Raw genomic sequence first — 27,730 nt, 5'->3', positions numbered from 1 at the left:
CCAAAGGCAAAATTCGTAGGTCCTTTAAAAAATTAAATTTTAAGAGGTCCAGAGACTAAGGTTAATTGATTATTTTGCTAAATTTTATGCCTTTGGTCCCTGGGGTTAAGTTAAAGTCAAAATCTTGGGGAAATTAATTCAAAAATTTTAATTTTTGAATTAATTAAAATGCATTTAATTGGAAATTTTGAAATTTCCTCAATATTTAAAATTTCGACGGATGAGATTAAAAGAAATTTTGATCCTCATCAACGGTCAAGATCACTTTGACAAGGATCACTCGAACTAGCCGTTGGAAGATTTATCTTTAAATAGAAGGTCAGTTGTCAGTTGAGATCATTCGATCTTTGAGTCGTGTGCTAAGTGAAAGCTCTCTTGTAATCTTTTTATGAGCAATAAAGAAAGACTTTGGGGTTAATTTCTGCTGGTGCAATGTTACTTGGGAGCGGGAGCGGGAGCGGGGAGCGGGAGCGGAAGCGGGAGCGGGAGCGGGAGCGACCATTTTCAGAAGCTCCCGGTTTGGGAGCGAATCGGGGAGCGATTTTTTAAAAATATATATATTTTTATATTTTTTAATTTTTGATACATATATGTCAACAAAAACATGTAGAATGATGAAATAGACATAAAAAACATAAAAAAACATAGATTGAACCATATAACAACAATCATCTAGAAGTTATAATCTTCATCAACCACGTCCGCAAGTTAGTAACATAGTAACATACAACATATTGAGTCTCATGATTCATCAATCTTAAAGTTTCAAGCTTTTAAAATTCAATATATAACATTTATCATCATTGATCACCAAAGTTGTACTTGTAAGCTAAGTGTAACCATTACAACAAATAATATCTAACATGAAATGAAATGTTATAAAATGAAATGAAATGAAACAACTTTCAACTTTCATGAAGCATCATATTCATAATTCATTACTAATGAGTTATAATTGCCAACTTCAAACTTAAATTGTCATATATTGTTAAAAAAATATCATAATAAATATGAAAGAGTCAATAGTTATAAAAGCTACTAGAAACTAGAAAAGAGAAGTAAATCTATTATCTATTTCTTATGCTTGGGCCTCTTGCCACCACGAAAAATGTCTAATTTTTTAGTCTTGTTGCAAAATCAGGATCTTTGTCATTAATATCACCCTCCAAGCATTAATATCCAGAGGTATCTTTGTCATTACCTTTGTATCTGTATAGGGATCTTTGTCATTAATATCACCCTCTAAGCATTAACATAAGATAGAAAAAGCATAGCATGTCAAGTCAAGATTTTGTTTGAGTGATGCGTACATTTTTAGAAGGGTCATGATAGAGGAGTTCGACAACCAATGTCACTAACATCAAGGTACATAGAGGGATTGGTACTCTTGATTAAATATGAGTTCCATACCCTAATACATGACAAAATTCAATGGAAACATTGCAATCCCCCAATCCTGAAATCCTGAAAAACTGATAAGTCTGCTGGATTTTGAATGAAATCTAAAATTCTACTTTCTCCATATGAAATCCAATGAGGACGAAACCACTCTCAAACATCCTGAGTCATTTCATGGTAATGTTAAAAATTTAAGTAAAAGGATGAAAATGAAAATTAAAGAAAATGTCACTTTTACTTTAAGAATTTAACATTACCATGAATAGCATATCAATACTAGGGCCTAGACTTGATCATTAAGTTGCCCCACTCAAAAACTATTTGTTTCTTTCAAAAAAAATTGCATTTCGAACATTACTACAAAAAAAAAAATGCAAAAAAGGCAAAACGCTCCCGAAAACGCTCCCGAAAAGGCAGGGAGCGAAATTTTTTTTAGGGAGCGCGCTCCCGAAATCGCTCCCTTTTCGGGAGCGATTTCGGGAGCGCGCTCCCGACCCGCTCCCGAGTCGCTCCGCCCGGAGCGCGGATCGGGAGCGGGAGCGAGGGGGGGGGGCGCTCCCCCGCAACACTGTGCTGGTGTTACTCTTCGTGGAAATGCTATAAGATGTGTTATTTTCATGTATAGATTTCCTTTTAGCCATTGATGGTAGCTTTTTGAAAAGTGATTCGAGCACAGATATCTTGCTCAATCACTGGGGTTTGAATGGTAATTTAAGTTTTGAATATAATAGCAGGTATCTCTATTAGATCTGAATTTTATTATCGTTTTCTCGCTCTAGGTTAATGGTTGAATTGAGTTGTGCAGGGAATTCTTATTTTTTAGATCATCGGGCGTTCGGGGAAGTTTTCAGTTGAACCAGCGAACTCCCGATTAGTATTTTCTGAAGAGCCCAGCTTGATTGGATCCCGAGCTTATCATAAGAAATTTTATTGTTGATGCATGAAGGGTTTTGGGCAAAGCACCTCCATTTAAATTAAAATTTTCAAAAATTTTCTATGCTAAATTGATAAATCTAACTTTAAAGAGTCTTAGAATATCAGATCTGGGAGCGGAGTTGGTCTCACACTCGCCAGATCTAATAGATCTATTGTTCCTGTGCATAGATTTGTAAAAAAAAAAAATTGACTTGGGTTTCTGGGGTTTCATTTATTTTTGCATATCCGGGTTCTGGGTGTTTGTGTTTTCAAGCACAGGTTGCAGATCTGAAGGTGAAGTTTGATTTCGAAGCCAGATCTAGGCCCTGGAGGGTAAAATTTGGCCTCAAAACCAACTTTTGCATGGGCATTACTGTGCGACAAGAGTTTCTTAAATTTAAATTTAGATCTGGAAATTTAGAGAGGACCTCAGGGTTAAATCTGAAGCAAGTTGATTCAAAGTTTTAAATTAAGAGTTCTAGAAAATTTCTAAAGAGGTCCTGGTAAATTTTAAGGGGTTTCTGGGCCACCAGTTTGATGATTAGTTTCTTTGGTTCGCGGCCTGATTTGTGGAGTTCATTGTGCAATTTCGAAAAGAAAAAAAATTAGGCCCCAGCCTTGCTACCTTCTCTCATTTTGCAAACAATGTCTGTTGTCTAATCTTCCTACAGCCTTCTCCAAATCCTCAAAACCTCGCTGGCAGCATTTCGAAATCTCTTCCATCTTGACGCAGTCCTTCAACTCGTTGTTCGTCCACCTACAAACACTGCGCATCAATTTCTATTTCCTAGCATGCTTCCCTTTTGCGTTTTGCTCTCATCAACCCCCTCACGCATTCATTCTTCACCCCATCAGGCCTCACTCTCCACGCTGCTACCGCAAACCCGCAGCTCCATTTCCTGTACGTGGCATTCACCTCCTTCGCAAACCCTTCTTCCCTCCTCGCTGCTCCATTCTCCCTTGTCATCCTCATGCAGCTCCTTCCTTCCTCCAGAGTTGCGCTATAAAATCCATCCACGCTGCCCCATTCGACCTGTCCGCTGCTCCACCTCTCCACGTTGCCTTAACCTTTCCGCCGTCGAATTTGCTCTGCCTCCTCGACTGCTGCCAAACCTGCACGCAGTCCTCATCCACCTCTCCAGAGTCCACGCAACCTCTCACTCTGTCCATGTTGAGATCCCCTCTTCATTCTGCCGTCGAAAAACTGTCGAACCTGCACTCATAAAAGAATCGTGACTTCATTTTTCGCTTTTGCTTATGTGTTAGTAGGGTTAGATAGCGTAGATTAGTTCTTCTTTTTTTTACTTTTCGTTTTCATTTTTAGATTCATTAAATTTTGAAAAGCATCAGATTTGTGTTTTTTTTATATTCTTTCATTCTACTTTATTTTTATTTTTAATTTTTATGATTTTAAATATTGGTTAAAAAGTTAATAAAAAATCATAAAATAAAAAATTCTAAAACTAAAAAAAAAAATTATAATAATAATATCCATTTTTAAGGTCACAGCCAAGCCAGACACCAAATTGGTGTATGAGACCCCCTTGTTTGTGGGACAAGGGACCCACCTTCGCGTAGCGATTTGACTGCTAAGTCTACGAAGGCATACATACTCTACCCCCCTCTGGTTTTGAACCTGTGACCTCTTAGGAGGAAACACACCCACTCAAGCTGTATAAAAGACTCCAAAACCCTAAAAAAATAAAAATAAAAAATAAAGGAAGGGGTTTCATATTCATTTTTAATGTGACTTTGAGATATCCTAAAGTTTTAAATCGAAATAAATTTCACATTTAAAGGTTTTAAATTTTTTTATGTGGCCTCTGGCCCATTAAAAAATTTTAAAAAATTATTAAACCTTTTTCGATTTATTTTAGTCACATTAAGTCTTGCTTAGCATATTGAGAAAAAAAGATTTCCTAAAGGACTAACTAAATTTGTCAAATTTTTAATTCGTTCTTGGTGTCTTTTGTGCTAAGGATAAAATCTAAAGGTGAACTTGTGTGGTATCGAAATTTTTCCTTAAGTTAAATGTGCTTAAAATTTTTATCCTAAGTTTAACTAAAGGAAGGTGGTTAATTTCCTAGATTTGGGTCATTAAGTATAAATCTTTCAATTCTGGGATCTAAATTGGTTAGCATTTAAATTTTGTGGTTGTTTAAAATATTTGGATCTCTTGAAATTTAATCGCTAGAACATTGCACATGTATTGAAATTGATCGTCATTGCTTGGATTATTTAATGCTCATTTTGCAAATGTTTTCAAGCAATTGTTAAAGAATTTTGGCGTGGAACTATAATAGATCGCATACCTCTATTTCCTAAGCTGAATATTTGTGAAAATTTTTGGACATTGATATCAAATTGCAAAGTTGTTTTTTGTTCTCTTTGAGCTAAATTATATCAAGAAGACTTGAAATAAGCTGGTGTTTTAATTATAATATCTTCAGGAGTTTATCTTTTAAATCTTCATCTAACAAAGTGAACATTTCATTTGGATAGTTGAGGGCTTTGAGACATAAGTATTTTCCCATTCTCGAGTCTAAAATCATCCCATCATCTAGTGCATTTCATATAAGATAGTCATTCATCTAAGCAGCAGTTGCTAATCGATTACTTGGTCTTAATTTCCCTAGCAAGATCATTGACTCCATAAGGCACTGGTATCAATCGTTTAAAATCTAATCAAATCCTATAAATCTTGCTAAATCTTAATCAAGTACTTGATCGCTTCACTGTGTCTCCCGAACGGGTTGGTTCCCAACTAGTTCTTCTTCATTCCACTTTTCCATAGGGTCTACCCCCCTTACCCTGTTGTAGGGAGACAGCTTCAACAGAGAGATTGGGGATCAGGGCGACAGCGTCCGATTTGAGTCGTTGTCGCGATGCCTAGACATTATGTGCGACAACAGTCCCTTCACCAAAAGAATGAGAAGATTGTTTTTCTGCATGGCTTCCTCAAGGAAGAAGTATTTGTGAAGCAACCACAATGCTTTAAAGTACATGACCAGAAAACTCGTGTTCAGACTAAAAAAAAATTAAAAATTACAAATTAAAAAAATTAAAAAAAAACAAAACCCTCTATGGTTTGAAGAAAGATACAAGAGCTTGGTATGTCCGCATTGGTAGCTTCGTGATGAAGCTTGGTTTTACTAGAAGTAATGTTGATCCAAATCTTTACTTTAAGACAGTCCAAGGTATGCCTTTTGATTTTGGTATTATATGTTTAAGATTTATTTCTGACTGGTGGTGAACCACTTATCCTCCGGTGTAAGATGGAGTTAGCTTCTGAATATGAAATGAACGATATTCATTTGATGCACTACTTTCTGGGCCTTGAAGTATGGCAGAGACCTGGTGAGATTTTCCTTATTCAAGGAAAACATGTTGTCAAGATACTCAAATGATTTGGTATGACATAATGCAAGTCCATGAATTCTCCAATGGAAATGAATTTCAAGAAGCTATGTGGTGAAGTTGCAGGTCTTGATTTGACAAATCTTTCTAAGTATCGTCAACTGATTGGGGAACTGATGTTCTTACCGAACACTAACTAGACATACATTATGCAGTCAATAATTTGAGCCAATATACGATTAAGCGATCACGTGCACACTGGATTGTTGCAAAGCATGTGTTGATATACTTGCATGGGACCATCAATCTTGGATTGAGATATACTACTAAAAATGTAAGACTTCATGGATATACTGATGTTGATTGGGTTGGTAACTCTGCTGATAGAAAAAGCACTTCTAGGTGCTTCTTTAGCTTGGGATTTGCCAAGATCTCTTGGATGAGTAGAAAGTAAGTCTATTGCATTGAGTATAGCTGAAGCTGAGTACATTGTTGCTAGCATGGCTAGCTGTGAGGCAGTATGGATGAGGAAGCTCTTTGGAGAGCTATTTGAGCAAGTTCCAAACACAACAGTTATATATTGTGACAATAAGAGTGGGATTCGTCTTATGTTCCATGACAAGTCCAAGCACATTGAGATCAAATATCACTATATCCAGGGTATGGTGCAGAGAGGAGCAGTGAGGCTCCATCATATTGTGACTGATGATCAAATAGTTGACATTCTTACCAAGCCTTTACCGAAAGGAAAGTTCTTGGTTTTTAGAGAGCAACTTGGACTTATGGACGTGACCCTTCTGGGAAGCTATCACAACTAATCAAGAACATTGAGTTGCCTTTCCCCCTTGTCAGAGCTCACAGGATTAGGGAATGATGTCAGAAACCTCCTAAGGCTGAGGGCCTCTTGTGTAGTGTGTGCCACAAGAGTAGGCCTTAGTATGCATCCGACCCACAGTCTGGGACGTGGGAAGAGCCACCTATCTAGCCAATAGGTGTAGTGAGACTTGTCTGTGTGAAGTGTCCCACCACTTGACATTTAATGAGACTTGGATGTGCGAGATCCTTGTCATGTGTTGACAAGTGGATCCCCCCAAGTAGTGATGAGCCTTGGATGTGTGAGATCCTTGTCATGTGTTGACAAGTGGATCCCCCCAAGCAAAGATGAGACTTGGTTGTGCGAGATCCTTGTCATATGTTGGCAAGTGGCATAGCCCCCAAGTGAATATAGGGTGATGGATGAATCTCCCCTATGATGATTCTTCTTCATTAGAGTGGGACATCATTGTTCTAGATGATACAAAGAAAAGATGAACGGAGATGAGCAAAGAAAGCAAAGATCATTTTTTGCAAAAAGAAATTCCTCTCTAGCTAAGAGGGAGTGTTGAAAATTGGCACCTCAGGGATGAATTTATAAAAATAGAAAGTCTCAAGTATGACATTCCAAAAATAGTAATCTACCTTGCATCAATTGGTAATGAAGAATTGTTGATGGAAAATCCCTTTTGATCATCAATCAATCCTCATAGTTCAATTTCGACTTAATCATCAATATTATTATTATTATTAAAAATAAATTCTATTCTCTCAATCATGAGACTCAATCATGTTATATGTAACTCCCCTCAATTAATGCAGATGTTACTCTCTCTCTCTCTCTTAATGGATTCATTTATCTCTCTCTTTAATGCTCTTACACACCTCTTACACTCTCTTACACACTTTAATGACTTGTCATAAAAAGATTCCTCTTACACCTCTTAAATGCATAAGTTACACTTCTCTCTTAAGTGCATAAGTTACACTCCTCTCCTTTATGGTATAAGTTACAATCCTATTTTGGCATATGTAACTCCTCCTCAAGGCATGTGTATTGCTCCTCCTTTATGTCAATAATTCATTGCCCCTCCCATATATATGTGTCTCATATCACCTCACCTCACTTACTTGTGCATTGTGAATTCGAACTCGAGAGAGAGTTGGAGAGACTTGAAGGAGATTGTGAGAGAGACTTGGAGAGTAAGAGCAGATCTGTTACGAACAAAAAATTGTATAAAATAAACATAAACAGAAAAAAATGAATAATCAAAATGATGATTATTTAAATAGTCATTAGTTAACTGAAAAGGCATGTCTTTTCATGAAGGGACACCTTCCTAGTATATAATCATGAAGGGATATATGCGTGTCCTCATTGTAACATTCAACATCAGTTGTACAATTTTATATATAATAATTTTGTATTACAATACTTCTGTGTATTTTAACATTTAAGTCAACAAGCTTTAAGTTTTGTTGCTTCAGTGGTATCGGAGCCATGCCGCACAAGATAACCATGCGAGTCCTTGAACGTTGTTTGTCGCACAATATGTCGTTAAGTTTTCGCCCTGAATACATTGAGTAGTTTACTAAAATTCAAGAAGTATTGCAGCGATTACAAAAATCATGTGCAGAAGTTAAAGCATGTCTAAAGGAAATCAATAATAAGAACATGATAGCGACAGTGAAGAAAAGGAACAAGGTGAAGCAGGAGAAGCAAATTTTAATCAGAGTAATGATGAAAGTGAAGATGTAATAGATAAGGATGAATATGAAAATGATATCAATCAAGATGGTGAAGAAGATGAAGCAGTAGATGATTATAATGTTGAAGATGAAGATGTTGCAGAAAATGGTAATGAAATTGATATTGATCATGATAATCAGAATGAAGAAAATAATGATAAAAATGAAGACAATGATATATTTGATGAAGATAAAGATGATAATCATTTGCAGAGTTGTTTGCTCCTTCCAAATGTTGATGCGGACCTTACACAAATAGACAAGTATTTCAGTAGCAATGATAATCATGCGATGGGTTGTAGATGTAAATTTTGGGGCTTGCAGTTTGTAAGAATCTACAGTAGTACAAGCAGTCTTAGGGGCAGTAAAACAAAAGTAAGAATCAAGGAAAGTGAATTTTTTGTAATTCCTTGGATTCAGAATGCTCAGGAAGCATCTTATGTATGGCAAACTGCCTTCTTTTTTCAGTTTAATACATAGCAACCGAACTTTGTCTAAAAAAAATGATAATCATGCGATGGTTGGAGCTTTGCTTGCAGTTGGTATTATAAATTGTGGCATCCAAAATGAATGTGATCCTGCATATGCACTTCTTGCAAAGTACGTCAGTAAGGATGAGTCAAACATTCGAATTGGGGCAATTATGGGCCTTGGGTTAGCATATGCTAGTTCTCAAAAGGAGGATGTGCTTAAACTTCTTTCTCCTATTTTAGTAGACTTGAAGGTTCCTATAGATGTAATTGCCTTCACTGCTATACCTCTTGGATTGATCTATGTTGGATCTTGCAACGATGAAGTGGCTCAGTCAATTATTATTGCCTTGATGGAGAGAAGTGATTCTGATACTGCTGTGAAAACAACAGAAAACATACAAAGGCATCTAGTCAAGGACCTCATGGTTAAATATGACGAGACTGTAAGGAATTCATTAGGGGATATCATTCAATTTCTCTATGGCAAAGATGGGGTAGATGTTGTCTAGATTGAGTCATAGAAGGTCGATCCTTTGAAGATGAAGAAGAAAGAGTTTGATAATACTTATAAATATGAAATGGGTGAAGAGGGTTGGAATCCTCCTTATATGTTAACAGAGTATGTACAAGAATTGAAAACCGTCAGGGAATTCCAGCATGTCCTTGACAAAGAATACTAGGAACCGGAAAAAGATTGGAAGTTGCTAGTCACAAAGATTATTCCCGGTATTGAAAACTCCTGGCCTCTCCTTGTAAAGCTGAAGAGAATTATCTGGAATGCCCAGAAATTATTCAAAATTGGCATGAGAAAACCTCCAAAACAAAACAGACTCATTCACTGTCATATCTGCGACCATATTTTCTTGGACCTCTCAGAGGGCTGCACCTTCCAAGACAATTCAAATCGACAACGACCTTGCATGCAGTTTCCAAAAAATTTTGCAATCGTTCAATGGCAACCGCATTATTGTAAGTTCAACATGGAGGCCACTTGCAAGGAATATGTACATAAAAACAAAACAATACACACAAATCTTCCACGTACACTTTCATCTAGTCACTGTGCCAACGATGGTTTTCTGGTTGTTTCAAATATCATTCACTTTTGTGTCCTCTCGGCTCTCAATGACCCGCTATCCTCCATGCAGAGAGCGCACAATTTAGTTCTGAAAGGGGGAACGGATTCAAAGTCGTTGATTTTCCTTTGTATGAAAAAGTTGCAGAGAAGCCGAAGCTATATCGACTTTATGCTTCCCCTCATTACAGAGCAACCATGTAAGTAGCAATCCCGTCCATCCGCACTAATACAGTCTAACTTTTTTATCGTGCCACCGATGTGGTCGGCTTGTCGACCCTTCCCCGATGTTGTCCATTGACATTTGCGCTATCAAGCGTGGCTCGAAATTAACGTGTCTCTAGTCAAACGTTGTGTGCGGTCAATTGTTGTGGTCACCGTTCGATTCTCAATACACAGGTTCGATTAAAATGTCAAAACTATATAATATATATATATTATATAGTTTCAATTAAATTATATAATTTAATTATTAAAATATATATATATATATATATATTATTTAAAATATATATATATATATATATAGATATATATTATTTAAAATATATATATATATATTAAAAAAATTATTAAAAAAACCAAAATAAAATAAAATAAATAAATTATTAAAAAAAAAGTATCAAAAAAAATCCAAGGGAATATTACTGATGAGCTACATGATGAGACGATTGCCAGATTATATACATCAAGATGGCAGACACTAAGTGCAGAAAATCGACAACATTAAAGCTTTGAGGACAAAGCTTTTTGAAGGAAGAGGCAATGTTACGAACATAAAATTGTATAAAATTAAATAAGCATAAATAAATGAATAATCAAAATGATAATTATTTAAATAGTCATTAGTTAACTGAAAAGGCATGTCTAAAAGACATGCCCAATCGTGAAGGAATACCTGCCTGGTATATATGTGTGTCCTCATTGTAACATTCAACATCACTTGTACAATTTTATATATAATAAATGTTTATTACAATACTTCTGTGTATTTTAACATTTAAGTCAACAAGCTTTAAGTTTTGTTGCTTCAAGATCTTGGAGAGCCAAAGTGATTCAGTGTTTGCATCGACTACTTCTATGAGAGATATTCTTCAAATTTGGGTGAACTTCTTCATTCTCTCATTGTACTTTGTATCTCTGTTGAACAATTGATTTCAAATAGAAGAATAATCTAGTTGGGTTTTTCCCTCGTCATTGACCTAACTTCTCTGTGTCTCATTGAGTTCTTGGTTGTCTTTCATTGTGCATATGGTTTATATAGTTTATGTTCTATCTACAATTACTTAACTTATTTTGCAGCATAAAGAAGTTCTGGATTTAAGTGATTGTAACAACATAGAACATTAAAATTTCAACATGTTCATTACATTGGTATATGTTGGACACCTAATCCTCTATGGGTTGGTGTAGAATGTGAACAGCCATGAGAGTCCAAGAGACCTTGGGATGTGGAACCCAAGGGTCACACAAATGTACTATAAATGCATATCATGTCAATAATAATGTATGCAATGTTTATCATCCACCTTTGTTGTTTACATTCCATGTGACTTTAACATGGTATCAAAGCAGACAATATCCTGCTCTGCTCATATTTGAGCCACTATTTTCTTGTGGCCTTTCTCTGTGTGTCTGTTAGACCTGAGCATTGTCTAAAATATTCCAAAATCTATCTGCACAGGTCATAGCGTCAGAGCACAGGTCTCAAATTAGTTTTGTGTAGTGTAATTCCTGTCAGATTTCTCTGCCATATTCTCTGTCCTCTGCGTTAGTTTTATTGAATGGTGTCTTTAATAATCAGTCGCATTGGTTGAATGGTGGCTCCCTACACACAGTTGGCTTGTTGGCCCCAATACGTTGCTCTCTAAAATCTGCGGCTTAACACCCATAAACCATGCTCCCAGTTCACCATAGTCATACCACCATTGGTATCGAAAAATCCGCTGCAAACGTTGTGTTCTTCACTCAAATCACTCCCATTTGAAAGTTGTAATCTCACACGAAGTGGTGCATTCCTCTGCGTTGATGATGGTCGTGGAGTCTGTGGAATACCAAATGTCGGATTACATATGCGATAATGTTGTTATGTTGAAACAATGAATGAAGAATTGGTCTCTATGTATAATTCAATGTGGGATGCAACATTGTGAGCAACCTTAAATACTGGGCATTCATTTCCAGTGCATTGAACAGTTCATTGTCTTGGCTAATATATATGCATGTTGGTCATTGTCCTATTTAAATACACAGTGAAGTCTGTGCGTTGGTTCATATATGAACTCTCATACCTCATTCATTATAAGGACGTGATTGCATCTAAAATATTGGCCTTTTGCTACTATTAATGAAAGTTGTGTTTTATGTGGTATAAAGAAATTGGGTTCCAAAATCACAAAAAAACACTGCCAAATAGTCCATGAATATCTGCTTTAATAAAAGCAATTGGAGGTTTATGATCATGGCAGAAGTCATTGTATTGAATTGCTTTTTCAAGAGTTATGTTTGTGAAGACAACTACTTGAAAAGAAGAGAGATCTTATTCAATTATCTCCGAAGTCAAAGTAGACACTGTAACAACAGCATTTAATTCTTGTAGCTTATTACAACAAGCAACGGCTCAATTTTTGCCATTATCATCTTTGGTCAAATAGAAATTGCCAGATAAACCCCACATTTCAACATTTGACTGGTCATGCAAAGTGACTGATTTTACTCCCGCTAGTATAACATTCTTTGCAACTTCAACCCCAAGGCCTTGAAGGCTAGAGATAAGAACATTTGCCCCAAATAGACGACGCATAGCCTCCCTCCCATAAACTTCCAGTTGTAACTTGTCTGCTATGTAAATCTTCATCTATATCTACATCAGGCCGGTTACCATCACCAGCCATGTTCACGTCTTGATTTACCACCTCAATAGTGCTCTCAGGACGTGGCCTCTTCACTGAATTCCCTATGGTTTCACTCCTAGCAGCTCTCTATTCGGGTAGCATATAGTGCAACTAATTGGTCAAAAGTGGGCCAAATTGCACCAATAAGGCATCGATTAGAAGAACCTGATCTGCAAATCTTGAAATTTAGACAAATTCGGGCTTCGAATCGGCCAATTCAGAGAGCCTTTACGTGTATATACCCAGCTGAGGATTCGATCATCTACTGCCATTGGAGACCACTGGAGACCAAACTTCCTCATACCTAGCTGCCAGAAACAATACTGCACTGCTCGACCCGACCTCGCTTTCAGAAATTTATGTGTGTTGATAACGAAGCCACGCGAGGGCATTCAAAGATTCGATCAGGGGCCGAGGCTAATTTAGCTCGAGCTTTATCTTCTTCTTCCTTATCGTCCATTCCCCTGGAGTCCAGCATTGAAAACCCACATGATAGCGAAGGAGTTAGTAATGCTTCTCCAGATCTCCGTCTGCATGCATATGATGAATATTTATCCGACCCCTGCCTTTCTCCTTCACTAAGATCGCAGGTATTGAGGGCTAAGTCCGTCGTTCAGAGATTGCACAAAAACTACGCCAGGATAGTAGCAGTTGGAGGAATTGCAGCAAACCCCTCTTCAACATACTTACCCTAGGTGTATGCAGGTTTTATGGTGAGAGTCAGATTTTCTGCTTTCTTAATTGTGTTGACTACAATGGCACGGCGAAAGTGAAATGCTCGTTGCAAAATTTCCAATGCTGTCATTTAATTATCAAGTTCTATTTTCCAATCTGCTCATTGTACAGTTAAGTTTTTGAATGAGAAATGTCCATTCTGTAGGAGGGGTCACTTAATGGCTATTGAATTTAATTTCTGAAGTTGCTATTGAAAACTACAAGTTTATTTGGAGACTGTGAGTGCATGTGGAAGCCTTAAAAGCATTGTACAGTGAATAAACTTTTGAAAATCACCCATAGTGGAGAACATTGTAAAAAAAAAAAAAATCATTTGCATCGCAGGGTTTATCTATTGAGACAATGGCCAAACTTGAAGATGCATTAAATTTATTGAATATCCTAATACATTCCATCGTAGATGAGATGGTAAACATCAGCAAGGGAAATATTTCCGACATTAAAATATGTCTGCAAAATGTAAAGGAAAAAAATTATTTTTTGCAACTAGAGTCTCAATTCCAACGAGATGAGTTACAGTAGAAAATGCATCATTCTGAACTTGTTTTTGTTCAGAAAAATCTCCTATCTGACTTTGAAACAGGATCCTATCAGCAGCCAGCATGTCATCAAGTCAATAATGTTAATTCAGATCAAGTGCTCATTTCATAAGCACATTTGTAGGTAGATATAGAAGTTCAGTCTGCACTTCCCAAGACAATCATCAGACCTTGGGAAGAACTTGTCCATAACAAGCACAGAACAAGTCTTGGATATGAAAAGGATGTGTCCTTTCATATTCCAGATTACTCAAAACCCATCAAATTTCAGAGTGTTGGGTTTCTTCATGACAGTTCACCTTCAACTGTTCCAAATTCTACTCCTCTTCCACAACAACAACAACAGATTGTGAAATGCCAACACTGTGACTGAGTTGGCCATCTGAAAGGTCACTGTTTTGATCTTCATCCATGTAAGCATTGTCATAAAACCAGTCATTCTTCAAACAAATGCTTCAGAAACAAACCTCATGCAAGAACAAAGATTCATCTTGGATGGATCGCTTCTTGGCAATGGGATTCAACAGCCAAGAAGATACTTTGCTCATACAACAGGATTTGTTCTCGAATATTGAAAAGTCTTACAGTTGAGATCTCTTCGTCTTCTCACCTTGCATCTGAGAGGGGGGAAAGTGATGGTCATCTACAAGCTTTAAAGCCACATCAAGAGAGCCTGAGCCACAACCTGCCAATACCAAATTCAGAGTTGTAGCCAAAAACAAAGATGCCTTTGAGCATGGCTTCAGTCGATGATACCTATTTAAAGAATTAGGGACACTTCCTCTATCATAAGACTTCAGCTTCTTGCCAGTTTTGGAAGAGTTCCAGGAATTGCATTAAGCATTCCAGAGTTGTTAGTCATCCTTAAACCATCACAGGTTGAGACCTCCCTTTTCAGGTTGAGGTTCGCCCTTTTATGCGGGATGAGACCTCCCTTTCATGGTTGAAGGCTTCCCTCTTCAAAACATCAGGAGCACTTCCTCTAGCAGAAGCCCTGAGCTTCATGTCAGACTTGGAAGAAATCTGGGAACTGCACAAAGCGTTCCAGTGTTGGTGGTCATCCTTAAACCACCCCCCTTATACCAACATTTTAGAGAGCACATTCAGCCTAGTGCTGCCATGCATTTTTGCACATTTTGTATTACATCTATCTTCTTGGACTCATACATACCCCTTCGGATTAAGGGGGGAATGTTGGACACCTAATCCTCTATGGGTTGGTGTAGAATGTGAACAACCATGAGAGTCCAAGACACCTTGGGATGTGGAACCCAAGGGTCACACAAATGTACTATAAATGCATATCATGTCAATAATAATGTATTCAATGTTTATCATCCACCTTGTTGTTTACATTCCATGTGACTTTAACAGTATCAAAGTTGTTCGAAACTTTGATCCTCTGGTCGTTGCACAGAGCCAGTCTGATTCGGCCCATGGCCATCAGAAATTTTGTCAACTTTGTTGCCCTCATGATTGTTTCCTTTGGCCATCAGAGTTGCATTAAGCTCTATGAAAATCCAGTGTTTCATGATAGGTCCAAGCATATAGAGATTAGATACCATTTCATCAGAGATAGGGTCTAGAGAGGTGTTGCGAGATTGCAATACATCTCCACAGAGGAGAAGGTAGTAGATATTCTCACCAAGTATCTAGTGAAAAGGAAGTTTGTGTTTTACAAAGACAAGTTGGGGGTGGTGGACAATTCCTTCCTTGCTAGGAGGGAGTGTTGATTTTTTTAGTCTCAGAAGGTCTTCTACATTGGCTTGGTGTCTTAGCGCGTAGAAAATAATTGATTGTCTCTTTAGGTGTTTGCTTGGTTGACTAAGGTGATTTTATGATTTTTTTCCCTAACGTTAACTTAGAAAAGTACAATAATTAATTTAATTAATTATTGTGGACTATTAGACAAATTTCTAAGGATAAATAATAAAATTATTTAAATGACTTAGATATAATCTCAACCATTGATTTCAAGTGAGGCTTGGGATTTAATCCTAGCCATTGATCACTTAGTATATTAGGGTTAGGGATTTTGGCATAATGAAATTACAAAATAATCCTAAGGGAGAGGTGCATACATTATGTTGGCGAAGTGATTTTCTCAAGAGCAAGAGGCTCAATTAAAGAGAAGTGAGAAAAATTGCAGCAGGGAATTTTGGAAGAAATTCCAAGGAAGTCAAAGCAAGGAGAGAGAGAAATGTCAAGTCAGCTAAAGAGGGGCAAATTACTGGAGGAGGGCTGAAATATGCAGAGGCTGAATTTCTCAAGTGCGCACAAGTCGTAGGAAGAGGAAAAGAGGGGTTGAATTTCTAGTCAGGGAGGCTAAATTTTCCAAAGGTCGAGTTTCTTCAGTAGTGTCGATTTCTTTGAGGCTGATTTCTCCCAGTGGGGCTAATTTTCAGGTTCCCACTAGTTGTATTTTTCTGTGTATTCTAAGTGGGTCTAGGCAAAAATTTTCCTGAGAAATTTTATATGAAGGAAGATTGTGTTGGGCATAAATTTGTTGCTGTAGTATGATTGATTTCCCATCTTTACTTCTGCTGCATTTTATTCTCCAAGTTAGTATACCAGTGTGAATATTTTATCGGCAATTTCGGAAATATTTGAGATAACTATTTTCTGGGTTGTTAATAAATTTTTGAAGTAAATCAGATCTGATATAAAATATTTTAACACAACATTATCATAATTGGACCAGTCATCGTACCCATCAACCTAAAAACCGAGAACCAAAAGGAAAAAAAACAAACAAACCAAAAAACCAATCGACCAAAATATACATAAATATTCAAATTTAAGAAAAGAACAAAACATTAATATTCATGTGCATCCATATGAATCCAAACCGTTGTACACAACTACTCAAAGTTTCTCATATATATAGCAAGGGTGCATATAACAAAAATAGCACCGAGTGCAATCCATCAACAAAGAGGCTCTAGATGGCTTCTATAGTGCAAAAGAAAATCATGCTACAATAAATGCCTACATATCATCAAAAATCATGGCCTATATTGGGATCCTCATCATCAATGTCACCCTTTGAGCATTAAAATAAGATGGAAAAAGCTTAACATGTCAAATCAAGATTTTGTTTGAGTGATGGGTACATTTTTATTAGAGTCGTGACAAAGGAGTTCAACAATCAATGCCACCAACATCGAGGTACATAGAGGGCTTGGTGCTCTTGGTTAAATGCTAGTTCCATACCCTCATACATGATAGAATCCAATGGAAATGATGCAATCCCCCCAATCTTGAAATCCCGAAAACTAGTAAGTCTGCTGCATTTTGACTGGAATCTAAAATTCTACATTTTCCATATGAAATCCAATAAGGTTGGAACCGCTCCCAAACATCCTAAAACAAGAAATGTTAATGCTAAAATTTTAAGTAAAAGTGACATTTTCCTTTATCTTTCATTTTCATCCTAGTGCTGGACCTCCTAGTACCTACTAAGTACTATTTTAGAATTTGCTTGCTTAAATTGATTGCTGTCACAGCTGAATCATGCTGTTATTGCTAACTTTGTTGCTGTTACTGCTGAATCTGCACCTGTTATTACTAAACTGCTGTTTTTCTTATACTAAATATTTTGTCACAATGATATCAGTTCATTGTTGGCACAGCCTTGGATCTATAACAGTTTTAGGTTAATAACATTATAGCATGGCAACGTAAAACAATGTATAGCCAGTATGGAATCCAGCACAGATCTTTTTTGTCCAAGAAGGATCCCTGATTCATCGGAATTATTACCAGACCCTGATAACTATGGGATAGCAGCACCATCCTGTATCTATGTACAGCTCTGCATATTTATATAAGTCTCATTTTTTTAACCAAAAAAACAAATGAAATCATAAGCCATATACCATAAAATTGATCTTCGTTACCATGACTCCTTACTCTCCACTTAAAGCAGTATTGCATTATGATGTACAGCACATACACCACCTGATAAGATCATGGTAAAATGGCATTGGACAATAACTCCCAAAGAGAGTTTTGAAACACTCTAAAGACGTTATTTAATGGTAACCTCATTCAACCAATGACTTGACATTAATATGATGTAACCACTACTCAATTTTTTGTCTAACAGGCGTGCCGCGTAACAAAACACGTCTGAAAGAAAATATATGTTATATTTATGCAAGAGGGCTTTTGATTATAACACAAAAAGAGAATATGAAACAGCAGCTCTTCTTTCCACAATCAAACAGTCATATTTTAAGCCACCAGGAAGAAGTATCACCATTCAAGTTTTACATTGTAAATTATAAACGAGAACCAAGAATTTACAAGTTAGGAATGAACAAAAAAAATTGCCCACTGTAGCAAGTAGAAACACTAGTTTAAAAGACATTCACCTTAAATGCGGGTTCTGGTTCCTCTTGATCAGGTTTATCAGAAAACTCCAGCACCCACTGGAGACAAGACACAGATGAAGCTAATGAAATATCTACAGGCAACCATTCATATACTTTTCATATAAAATTCAAAAAAAATATCACTTAAATATTTTAAAATATGAATTTGCTGTAATTGACAGAAATCATTTTACTTCTTATACTACATTGAAGTTCATGCTCATGAAAGGAATTAAATTTACCAGTGGAGTGCCGTTCACGCTCTTCCCAATGCTGAGTCATTCAGCAATGTCAACATCAAGACATGGTAACAAATGAAACATATCTTATTCTGACTAGTTATTTTGTATTGCTAGTACACAATGAGAGCAACTAAAAGAAGATTAAGAATATCTATTATCAATACTTGATCCCCCAAATTTACAAAGCAGCAACCTTAAGAGATGAATAATTTATACTAGTGAACTATATGTAATCATAGTTGACATTGTGACATATATTATAAATATGGTAGAGAAAGATAAAGTTTGTTTAGCTAATTGATAGGAATCAGTTATAGACTTCAAAGACTAGTCCCACAACGAATTGTGGGTGTCAGGCTGGAAAAATTCATTATCAGTTGATTCAGTTCGAATATCTAACAAAGTTCGCTGCTACAGATTTCAGTGGAAGATGATGCCAAGTGAAATATTTTCAGTTCAAGCTTCAATTTATGCATCTAGTAACCACTATGTGTGAAATAGCCAATTAAATGACAGATACCTGTAAAGCCTGGAAATGTTGCTGCATTTCCTTGCCAACTTCTTCATTGCTCTTTCAAGTTCCAAATTAGTTCTATAATGATATCCCAGTTCTAATCTGGAAATACTGGAAATACTGTTAATGAATAAAAAGATATTCTAGGGTTTGTTTCACACAAGCTGCTAATAAGCCATTATGAGAGCATCAATAAAGGTGGGAAACCAAAGTGCTAGACTGTATTTTCCCAGTTCCTCATTCAACATTTTATTTTTCAAAAGAAAAAAGGATACGTATTTAGATGCTGGCTTATCATGTTACTCAACAAAAAGCGCCCATGGTAAGCTTCTATACTGTCTGCAATAATTACATCAAAATTGTCATTTCAAATGATACATCAGAATTACTACAATACCTACAAAATAGCTGCAATTAGAATTATTTACAAGCATGCAATAGATTCAGGGATTTATACCACCAAAGTCCTCATTAAATTAATTCAAGTCCATCTCAAAAGGTTTCATCCATAACCACATATCATGCAAATTGGTTTAAGTCCAAAGTCATATATTATAGATCTTAATCAATTGTGCAGTTTCTTTAGTAACCAGCAATTTTGAATAGTTTAATTTTTTTACCACAGGCTGTTTCAAACAGCAATCTGCTTAGGTCATTCCAAATAATGTTTAACATATGCCAGACTCAGTTTAGTTTTATTAGAAAGCATAAAGTATATCAAAAAGTTTAAAAGCATACAGCACATGACAAAGTACTTTTAAGAAATACAGAAAAGCCAGTTAGCACTTTGTTTCTGGACAACCAAAAATAAAGACGTGCAGTCTTGTGACAACTTTTGTTTTTGATCATTTGGTAGCCATGTGTGCCTAAGATGGAAGAATGTGTGAAGCATATATTCCTGAATCTTCTAGGTGAGCATAAAGCCACCAAGTTTGCTCAAAAAAGCACACTCTGATACCAACCAATAGGGACCACAGATGGAGCAAAGTGAGAAAGGTCAACTGAATTTCCTGGTGAGCAGAAGGATTTCAAACATACTCAAAGAAGCAGAGTCTGATACCAACTGATGTCTGCACAAGGTGAAGGCAGCAAAAGAAGAAAACTGTTAATTTTTAGATAACAATGGTATGTTCTATGCTTAAGAGCAATTTACTTCAATTTTTCTTATTAGCCCAATATCAATTTCCAGATTAGCAATCACATTAACATCAATAGTAAATGTAGATAGAACATAAACAATAACCAGAAGATAAGCCAAGATAAGAGAACACAGTATTTGGTAGATGCCAAGGAAAAACCCCAATGTGGGGAAAACCCTTTGATCAAATATTCTTATTATTCTTCAAAAGTTCAGCAGAGAGAGAGTACAATATACAAAATTTACTTGCCCAAACACAGTCAAATCTGTTCAGTCAAACTACAGTCAACAGGATGCCCTAACCAGAAAGTCAACGCTGGTCAAATCAGCAGAATTACTCCTCCAAATCAGCTTGGTCAAACCCAGTCAATTCGGCCTCCAAAAACAGTCCAAATCAGCCCAAAACAGTCCTGAAGAAATCAGTCAAACTTGGTCAATGCACAGTCATCTCTGTGGTCAGCGCTGGTCAACCTGCCCAGAAATCCTTGAAATCTGTGTCAGAGAATGCAGCCTACCCAAACAGAAATTCTCCCAAGAAAAATGCAGTCAAATAAGGTCAAATACTACACGGTCAACGCTGGTCAAACTTGTTCCATCTTGGTCAACGCTGGAAAACAAAAAACGCAGTCAACTCTTCGCACGTGTGGAGGAGAAGAAGGCTGCCTGAAATTCGTACGACCCAATCAGATGAGAAGAGAGAGAGATATGTGTGAGATGATAAATGTCCAAATGAGGTAGATGCTCCTATTTAGCTGCAACGTTTGGGCTTCTTGAGTCTACATTAGATTGTTGGCCAACCTTGACAATTTGTCCATAGAAGAAATAAATTAATAATTCCATCTATACATGTCCGAATGAGATGATCTTTAGATCAATCCTACACCTCTCGGAAAGAGGAATCCAACAAAAATATCATCTCCATCATATGAGTTGTCCAAGGTGGAGTTTGGCCCTAGTTGCCAAATTTAACACTCGCTCTCAACTAGGGATAAATCCACCTACCAAACCATCTGTCAATCTATACCATCTCTAACATCCCTGCTCTGCTAAACCATGAAGAAATAATGAAGAAGAAATGATCGAGAGTGTATCATAGCACTCTCCACTGACCCGAAGTCAGTCTCCATTGATCCCAGATCAATATCAAACATCCTAGCATAGGGAGTACGATAGTACACAATGCGTCCATTGGTAGTACTATGGTCTCTGTCCTCATTTCCCTACTCATTGGGCAGATGAGAGGTACTTCCCATGAGTCCCGGACTACATGGGTAGGATGTATCGGCAGGAGAAGGTGAACCACTCATCCTACTCATATGCCATAGGAGAAGGTGAACCACTCATCTTATGCATATTTCAACCATCATGTGGTATCACATGGGAAGGTGAACCACTCACCCTGTACACAACGCACCATTAGGGAAAGGTGAACCACTCACCCTGTACACAACGCACCATTAGGGGAAGGTGAACCACTCACCCTAAGGTCACTCATCGCTCCAAGAAGTACCCCAAGCCCCCCGGAGCTCCTAGAGCTCAATATCCAACTCAAACGTGACCCTCATAAGAGGGTCTCTCCACGACTCCAAGTCATTCACAGAAGGTTAAGAATTTGACCTTCCCCAGGGGCTTCGTAAGAATATTTGCGACTTGATCATCAGTCCCAATGTGATGGAGCCTTATTGCTCCCCGTTGTACCATATCCCGGATAAAGTGGTACCTGATATCAATATGCTTGTAGCAGTCATGAAACACGAGATTCTCAGAAAAGGAATCCCACTTTGATTGTCGCAGTAGATCACGGTGGTATCCAACACATGTCCAAACAACTCACTAAAGAACTTCCTCAACCAAATAGCTTCACAGGAGGCCATACTAGCAGCAATATATTCAACCTCAGCGGTGCTCAAAGCAACTGATTTCTGCTTTCTGCTCATCCAGGATATCAAAGCAGAACCTAATGAGAAGCAACATCCAAATGTGCTCTTACGATCCACCACACTGCCAGCCCAGTCAGCATCAGAATAACCATGGAGCCTCACATTCTCGGCAGTGTATCTCAGTCCATAGGTGATTGTGCCCCGAAGATATCTCAGAAAATTCTTGGCAGCGATCCAATGTATGTGATGAGGCTCGACCATAAATTGACTCAACGTATTCATTGCAAAGCATATGTTCGAACAGGGGTTCACCAAAAACATCAGGGCCCCCACGAGTTGACAATACTCAAAAGGATTTCCCAAATCGGGCCCAGCAGCACTTCCACGTAGCTTCTTGAAGTTGAGTTCCATTGGAGTAGTTAGGGACCTACAATCCACCATCCCAAATCTTTCAAGTAGCTTCACAATGTATTTTCCTTGAGAAAGGAAAATCTCACCTGGGTTTTGCCAAACCTCCAACCCTAGGAAATAATGCATCAATCCTAGGTCCTTCATCTCGAACTCAGAAGCCAACTCCCTCTTGCATTGATGAATGAGAGGGATTGCACCTGTCAAAAAGAGATCGTCCACATAAAGTACCAAGATGGGAGGTCTATCATTCTCAATCTTAAAGTAAAGGTTCGGATCAGCTTCACTTCTTGTAAAACTCAACTTCATAAGATAGTTGTCGATCCTCTCATACCAAGCCCGGGGTGCTTGCTTCAACCCACAGAGGGCTTTCTTTAACCTGCATACATGAGTCTTTCAATCTTGGACTTCAAACCCCTCAAGTTGTTCTACATAGACTTCCTCCTTAAGTGAACCATGCAAGAAGGCGGTTTTGACATCCATTTGGTGCAAGTTCCATCCTTGCGAGGCAGCAAGGGCTATAATCGAATGGATGGTGGTATATCGGGCAACTGGTGCAAATATCTCATCATAGTCCACACCTTCCTTTTCAGAAAAGCCTCGAGCAACAAACTTGGCCTTGAACTTTTCAGCACTTCCATTAGCTCCATGCTTCATCTTGTAGAGCCATTTAGAGATGACCACAGATTTGTCCTTGGGTGTAGGGACCACATCCCAGACATCATTCTTCATAATTAACTCATACTCTTCGTTCATAGCATCCTTCCATACTTGGTGCTTCACATCTTCTTCGAATGTGCACGGCTCAGTTTGACTTTGAATGATGGTGCTCATGGTAGTTGAGTACCCTTGGTACCTACTCGGCTTCTTACTTTCACGAAATGTCCCCCTTGGTGCAATATGTCTCTAGGCATCTTCGAGAGTTTCCATAAGCCATGAGGGTCTCCTTTTTGAGGAGGAGGGCTCATGAGGAGGTGGATCAATAGGATCCATTGGTCCTTCAACATTGGGCATTGGCTCATCCTGTGGTTCTCCCTAGTATCTTGTATCTGCTTCTTTGTCCTTCCTTGAAATAGGAAGGTTCCTAATCTTCCCAAGGGCAGCATCTTCATCGAAGGTGACATCATGACTTATCTCCACTTCTCTTTAACCAGTCACATAGATTCTATATGCCTTAGAAGTTTCCATTGTAGCCCACAAATGTTCCTTTCTTCCCAGATGCATCGAATTTGCTTATCATTTCTTTCGGCACATGAAAATACACGGGGCTACCAAAAATTCTAAAATGAGGAACATCAGGTTTCTTACCAGCGAAAACTTCTTCGGGAGTTTTGGAGCCCAATGCTTGATGAGGGCATTGATTTTGTACAAACACGGTAGTGTTGGCAGCTTCTCCCCATAGGAATTTCAGAAGGCCTTGATCATGAAGCATGGCACGAGTGGCTTCTATAATAGAACAATTCTTCCTTTCAGCAACACCATTTTGCTCAAGAGTATATGCGGTAGTAGTCTCCCTCTTAATGCCAGCTTCTCTACAATAGTCATTGAATTCATTTGATTCATACTCTGTTCCATTATCAGTCCTCAATATTTTGATCTTCTTCCCCGTTTGATATTCAACCAAGGCTTTGAAAGAATGGAACCATGTGAACACTTCGTCCTTCTTCTTCAACAAACAAATCCAAGTTTTGCGAGAGAAGTCATCCACAAAGATAGCATAATATAAGTATCATCCCAAAGAGGTCACGGGCAACATACCAGATAGATCAAAATGAACCAGTTGCAAAATATCAGTAGTTTTTCTATCACTTGAGGGGAATGGTCCCCTTGTATGTTTTCCTTTAGCACATCCCTAACACACACCTTCATGTTCTACTTTAAATTCGGGCACACCTATCACCATCTTCCTTGCATCGAGTAGAGCCTTATAATGCAAATGAGCAAACCTTAGGTGCCATAATTCAAATTGAAGAGATGTGTCGCAAGACATAGTTCCTAATGGATTCCCTCCAACTTGATATAGGCTATCAGCCCTGAATCCAAGAGTAAATGCTTCCTTGAAATTTCTTTTCCTAACATGTACCTTTCTATCATTGAATGCTACCTTGAATCCTTAATCTTCCATCGCTGAGATAGATACCAGGTTCTTCTTTAGAACGGGCACATATAGTACTTGTAGATGAATGGTGTTACCTTGATTCAATTGAAGAGTAACATTCCCAACTCCTTTCACGGGATAGGTGACATTGTCTCCAAGAATGATTTCCAAATTTGTATCCTTTTCTATCAGATTTGAAAGAGCTTCCTTATACCCAGTGAAGTGCCTTGAGGCACCACTATCAATCAACCAATTTCCCAAGGTATCCAGAGGGGAGGCAGTAGAGAGGATAGATATAAGATAAAATTATTTTTGCTTGTTATCTACAACATTAGATTCATCATACCTAGAGTTTCTTGATCTTTTGGGAGGTTGACTATTTCCATGTTGAGTAGCAGGAGCATTCATTTTTTCTTTGTTGTTGAACCTACCATTCCTTTGATTGTTGTTGCCCCAGAAATTGTTGTGGTAGTTGTTGTCATCGTCCCAAGGTGTATCCCTTCAATTAGGACACTCCCTAGCATAGTGGCCAAACCTATTACAAACGAAGCATCTTCCCTTCCTTCCATCTTTGAATCACGGTCTACCTTGACATTGCTTCTTTGAACCTGCATTGTTCTTTCTTTTAGCATGAGTGGAGAATGCAGTAGGATCATTCCTATTCGAAGGCATGTCTCTCTCCATCATCCTCGTCTCTTCTTGAGTACATCTAGTCAGCAATTCATCAAAACCTGGAATCTTGTCATTGTTGAGGATACTAGTGTTAAACACATGCCATTCACGAGGGAGACCTCCAAGGGCAATGAGAGTGAGCTCCATGTCAGCGATAACTTCTTCAATTGAAAGAAGATCATTTTTTATCTCGGTAATCCTCATGAAGTAGGATTGGATATCTTCACCTCTTCCCTTCTTTATGTCCTTTAACTTGTTTTTTAGAAAGAGGACTTGGTTTGCATTGCTAACTCTGAACATGCTAACCAACCTGTCATACATCTCCTTAGATGTGTTCAAATAGTGTGAAAATTCTATCACTGCAGTAACTGATTTACTTTTCCTACTTATTTCATCATAAGTTATTCATGAAATTACTTCAACAAACATTAAAAATAAATATTGCTGCAGATATCACACCGTAATGCAAAAACAAACATATGCACACATTGACATAGTTATTTTGGACTAATGTCCCCAGAAAAACTGAATGTGGGAAAACCGGTGCAGCAAGGGAGGATTTTATTATTCAGCAATTTTCTTGTACAACAGGGTGCCAAACTGGCTTACCCACAGATAAACAAACTTCCAGCGCTTTTCTAAACCCAGCGTAGGCCCTTTTGACCTCTGCTACAGCCTGAAACCCTCTGCGTCAACCTGAAACCCTCTGCGTCAGCCTACTAAAGCTCTACGCAGCCTCTCTAGGCTTCTGCGTCACTCCTCCAACCTCTGCGTGGATGACGCAGGCCCTTCTAGCTCTGGGCAGTCTCTGTGCCTCTGCATGGCTTCCTCTGGCTCTACGCCTGCCTCTTCTACATTGATCTCCCGTCTCTCTGTTCCTTACTTGCTACCTCTTAACTGCTCTCCAGACCGCCGGTTCAATTTCTCAGCAAAACCCGCTCCAGAAATTGAACTGACTGGTCTCCCTCAGTGTGTTCTCCAAGTGCCCCTCAAGCCTCCTCTTATACTTTTTATGTTGACATCTCAACGACCAAGATTAAGTCCCTAATCAACAGCTAAGATTAGATCTGGCTTGATCCATGTCTTTTGGACCATTCTAACACAGATTCATATTAATACACATTAATATTTTATTTTTCCTAAGTTTAGACTTAGGGACTCCATTAAAAATATTAATTATTTTAATATCTCCTAATCTGTTTAGAATCTGCCCAAACCCTTTCTGGGTATTGGAGATCTTATGTGCCCCAACCTCTCCCCCAAATTTCGTGGCTAGAGCACATCCGATGCTACCCCAAATCAACATGATCTAGATTCCTTGGCTAGAAATCTGCCTCGGCAGCAACTCCCTCCACCTTGGTCTTGCCCTGTTAGGTACTGTTCTGACCACAGTACCCCACCAGCTTCGCTCCGCAAATTACCCACAGCCTCTTATACCACAGTGATTGAAGGATTGAACCACTCGCAATCCCGACACCGGCAAATCAGCTCCCCTAGCCAACTGTGTCAACGCTCCTGGCCTCTGCATGAGCCTGATTCTACCTCCCTTAGCCTCTGCGTTGTCTTTCTCTGGTCTAGAATGATGACGCAATCCCTCTACATCACTCCTTCCTCTGTCACCTTCTGCAAGGATCATCTCTGTCACTCGGGACAGCTGAATCTGCTGCAAATGCTCTGCTCAGCTGATGCCTTCAGTTTTCTTGTGATCTACAATCACGCTCTGATACCATGTTGGAATTTCTAAGTTTAACCTGTTAGAAATTCTTCCCGTACTATCTGGTTTATTTCTTCCTACTTGTTTAATTACTTAACAAGTTATTTACCATGTAAATACTAAAAATAAACACAAGTACAGTATCAACATTTACAGATCATCAACAAAAAGAAAACAAGCACACAAGTGACACCATTATTTTATGACCAATGTCCCCAGAAAAACCCAATGCGGGAAAACCTGTGCAGCTATTCAGATGGTTATATTATTATGCAGTTTATCAGAGTCCAACTAGGTGCCTAAACCGGCTCACCTGACAGAGAAAAATATACAACAGCAATACCTCTATATCTGGAAACAGATATTCAGAAAACCTGTCCCACAAAACCCTCTCCGACACAACTGAAGCTCAACGCTGGCCCTTCTGGCCTCTGCATCAACCTCCTGTTGACCTGTGTCAACCCTCTGAGGCACTGCGTAGCCTCTGGGACCCTCTGTGTCACTCCCTCTGCCCTCTGCATGGATGACGCAGTCTATCTGGGCTCTGCACTACCTCTGTTGGGCTCTACGTAGCCTGGACTGACTATTGCTCTAGCTCTCTATGCTTTTGTGTTGGTCTCCCAGTATTGTCCCTGCCTCTCTGCCTTGTACTCACTGCCCCTCGCTGCTGATCACTAATTCACCTTTGCTTAGCAACCCCGCTATAGCAAAATGAATGGTTGATCACTCTAGTGTGTTCT

The 27,730-nt window shown here is 38.3% G+C and overlaps 1 protein-coding gene across 3 annotated transcripts in view; it reads right to left on the bottom strand.

The window, feature by feature from the left end:
- The window catches only part of SOL1 (carboxypeptidase D), a 213,934-nt gene that overhangs the window by 133,081 nt on the left and 53,123 nt on the right, over window positions 1-27,730 (bottom strand). For 2 of the 3 annotated variants that reach the window (XM_089417154.1, XM_089417152.1), the window contains exons 2-5: window positions 19,356-19,419; window positions 19,087-19,191; window positions 18,567-18,597; window positions 18,325-18,381 (exon numbers count right to left, since the gene is read on the bottom strand). In XM_089417154.1, coding sequence (XP_089273280.1) covers window positions 18,325-18,381; window positions 18,567-18,597; window positions 19,087-19,191; window positions 19,356-19,419 — 257 coding nt within the window. The remainder of the gene's footprint in view (window positions 1-18,324; window positions 18,382-18,566; window positions 18,598-19,086; window positions 19,192-19,355; window positions 19,420-27,730) is intronic. The other variant, XM_089417153.1, reaches the window with a different exon arrangement.

The sequence above is a fragment of the Pinus tabuliformis genome, chromosome 3_2 (genome assembly GCF_031772625.1).
Source record: "Pinus tabuliformis cultivar Carrire ecotype Pingquan chromosome 3_2, CPIR1, whole genome shotgun sequence".
Classification (NCBI taxonomy): Eukaryota; Viridiplantae; Streptophyta; class Pinopsida; order Pinales; family Pinaceae; genus Pinus; species Pinus tabuliformis.
This window is presented reverse-complemented; position numbering and strand designations above follow the sequence as displayed.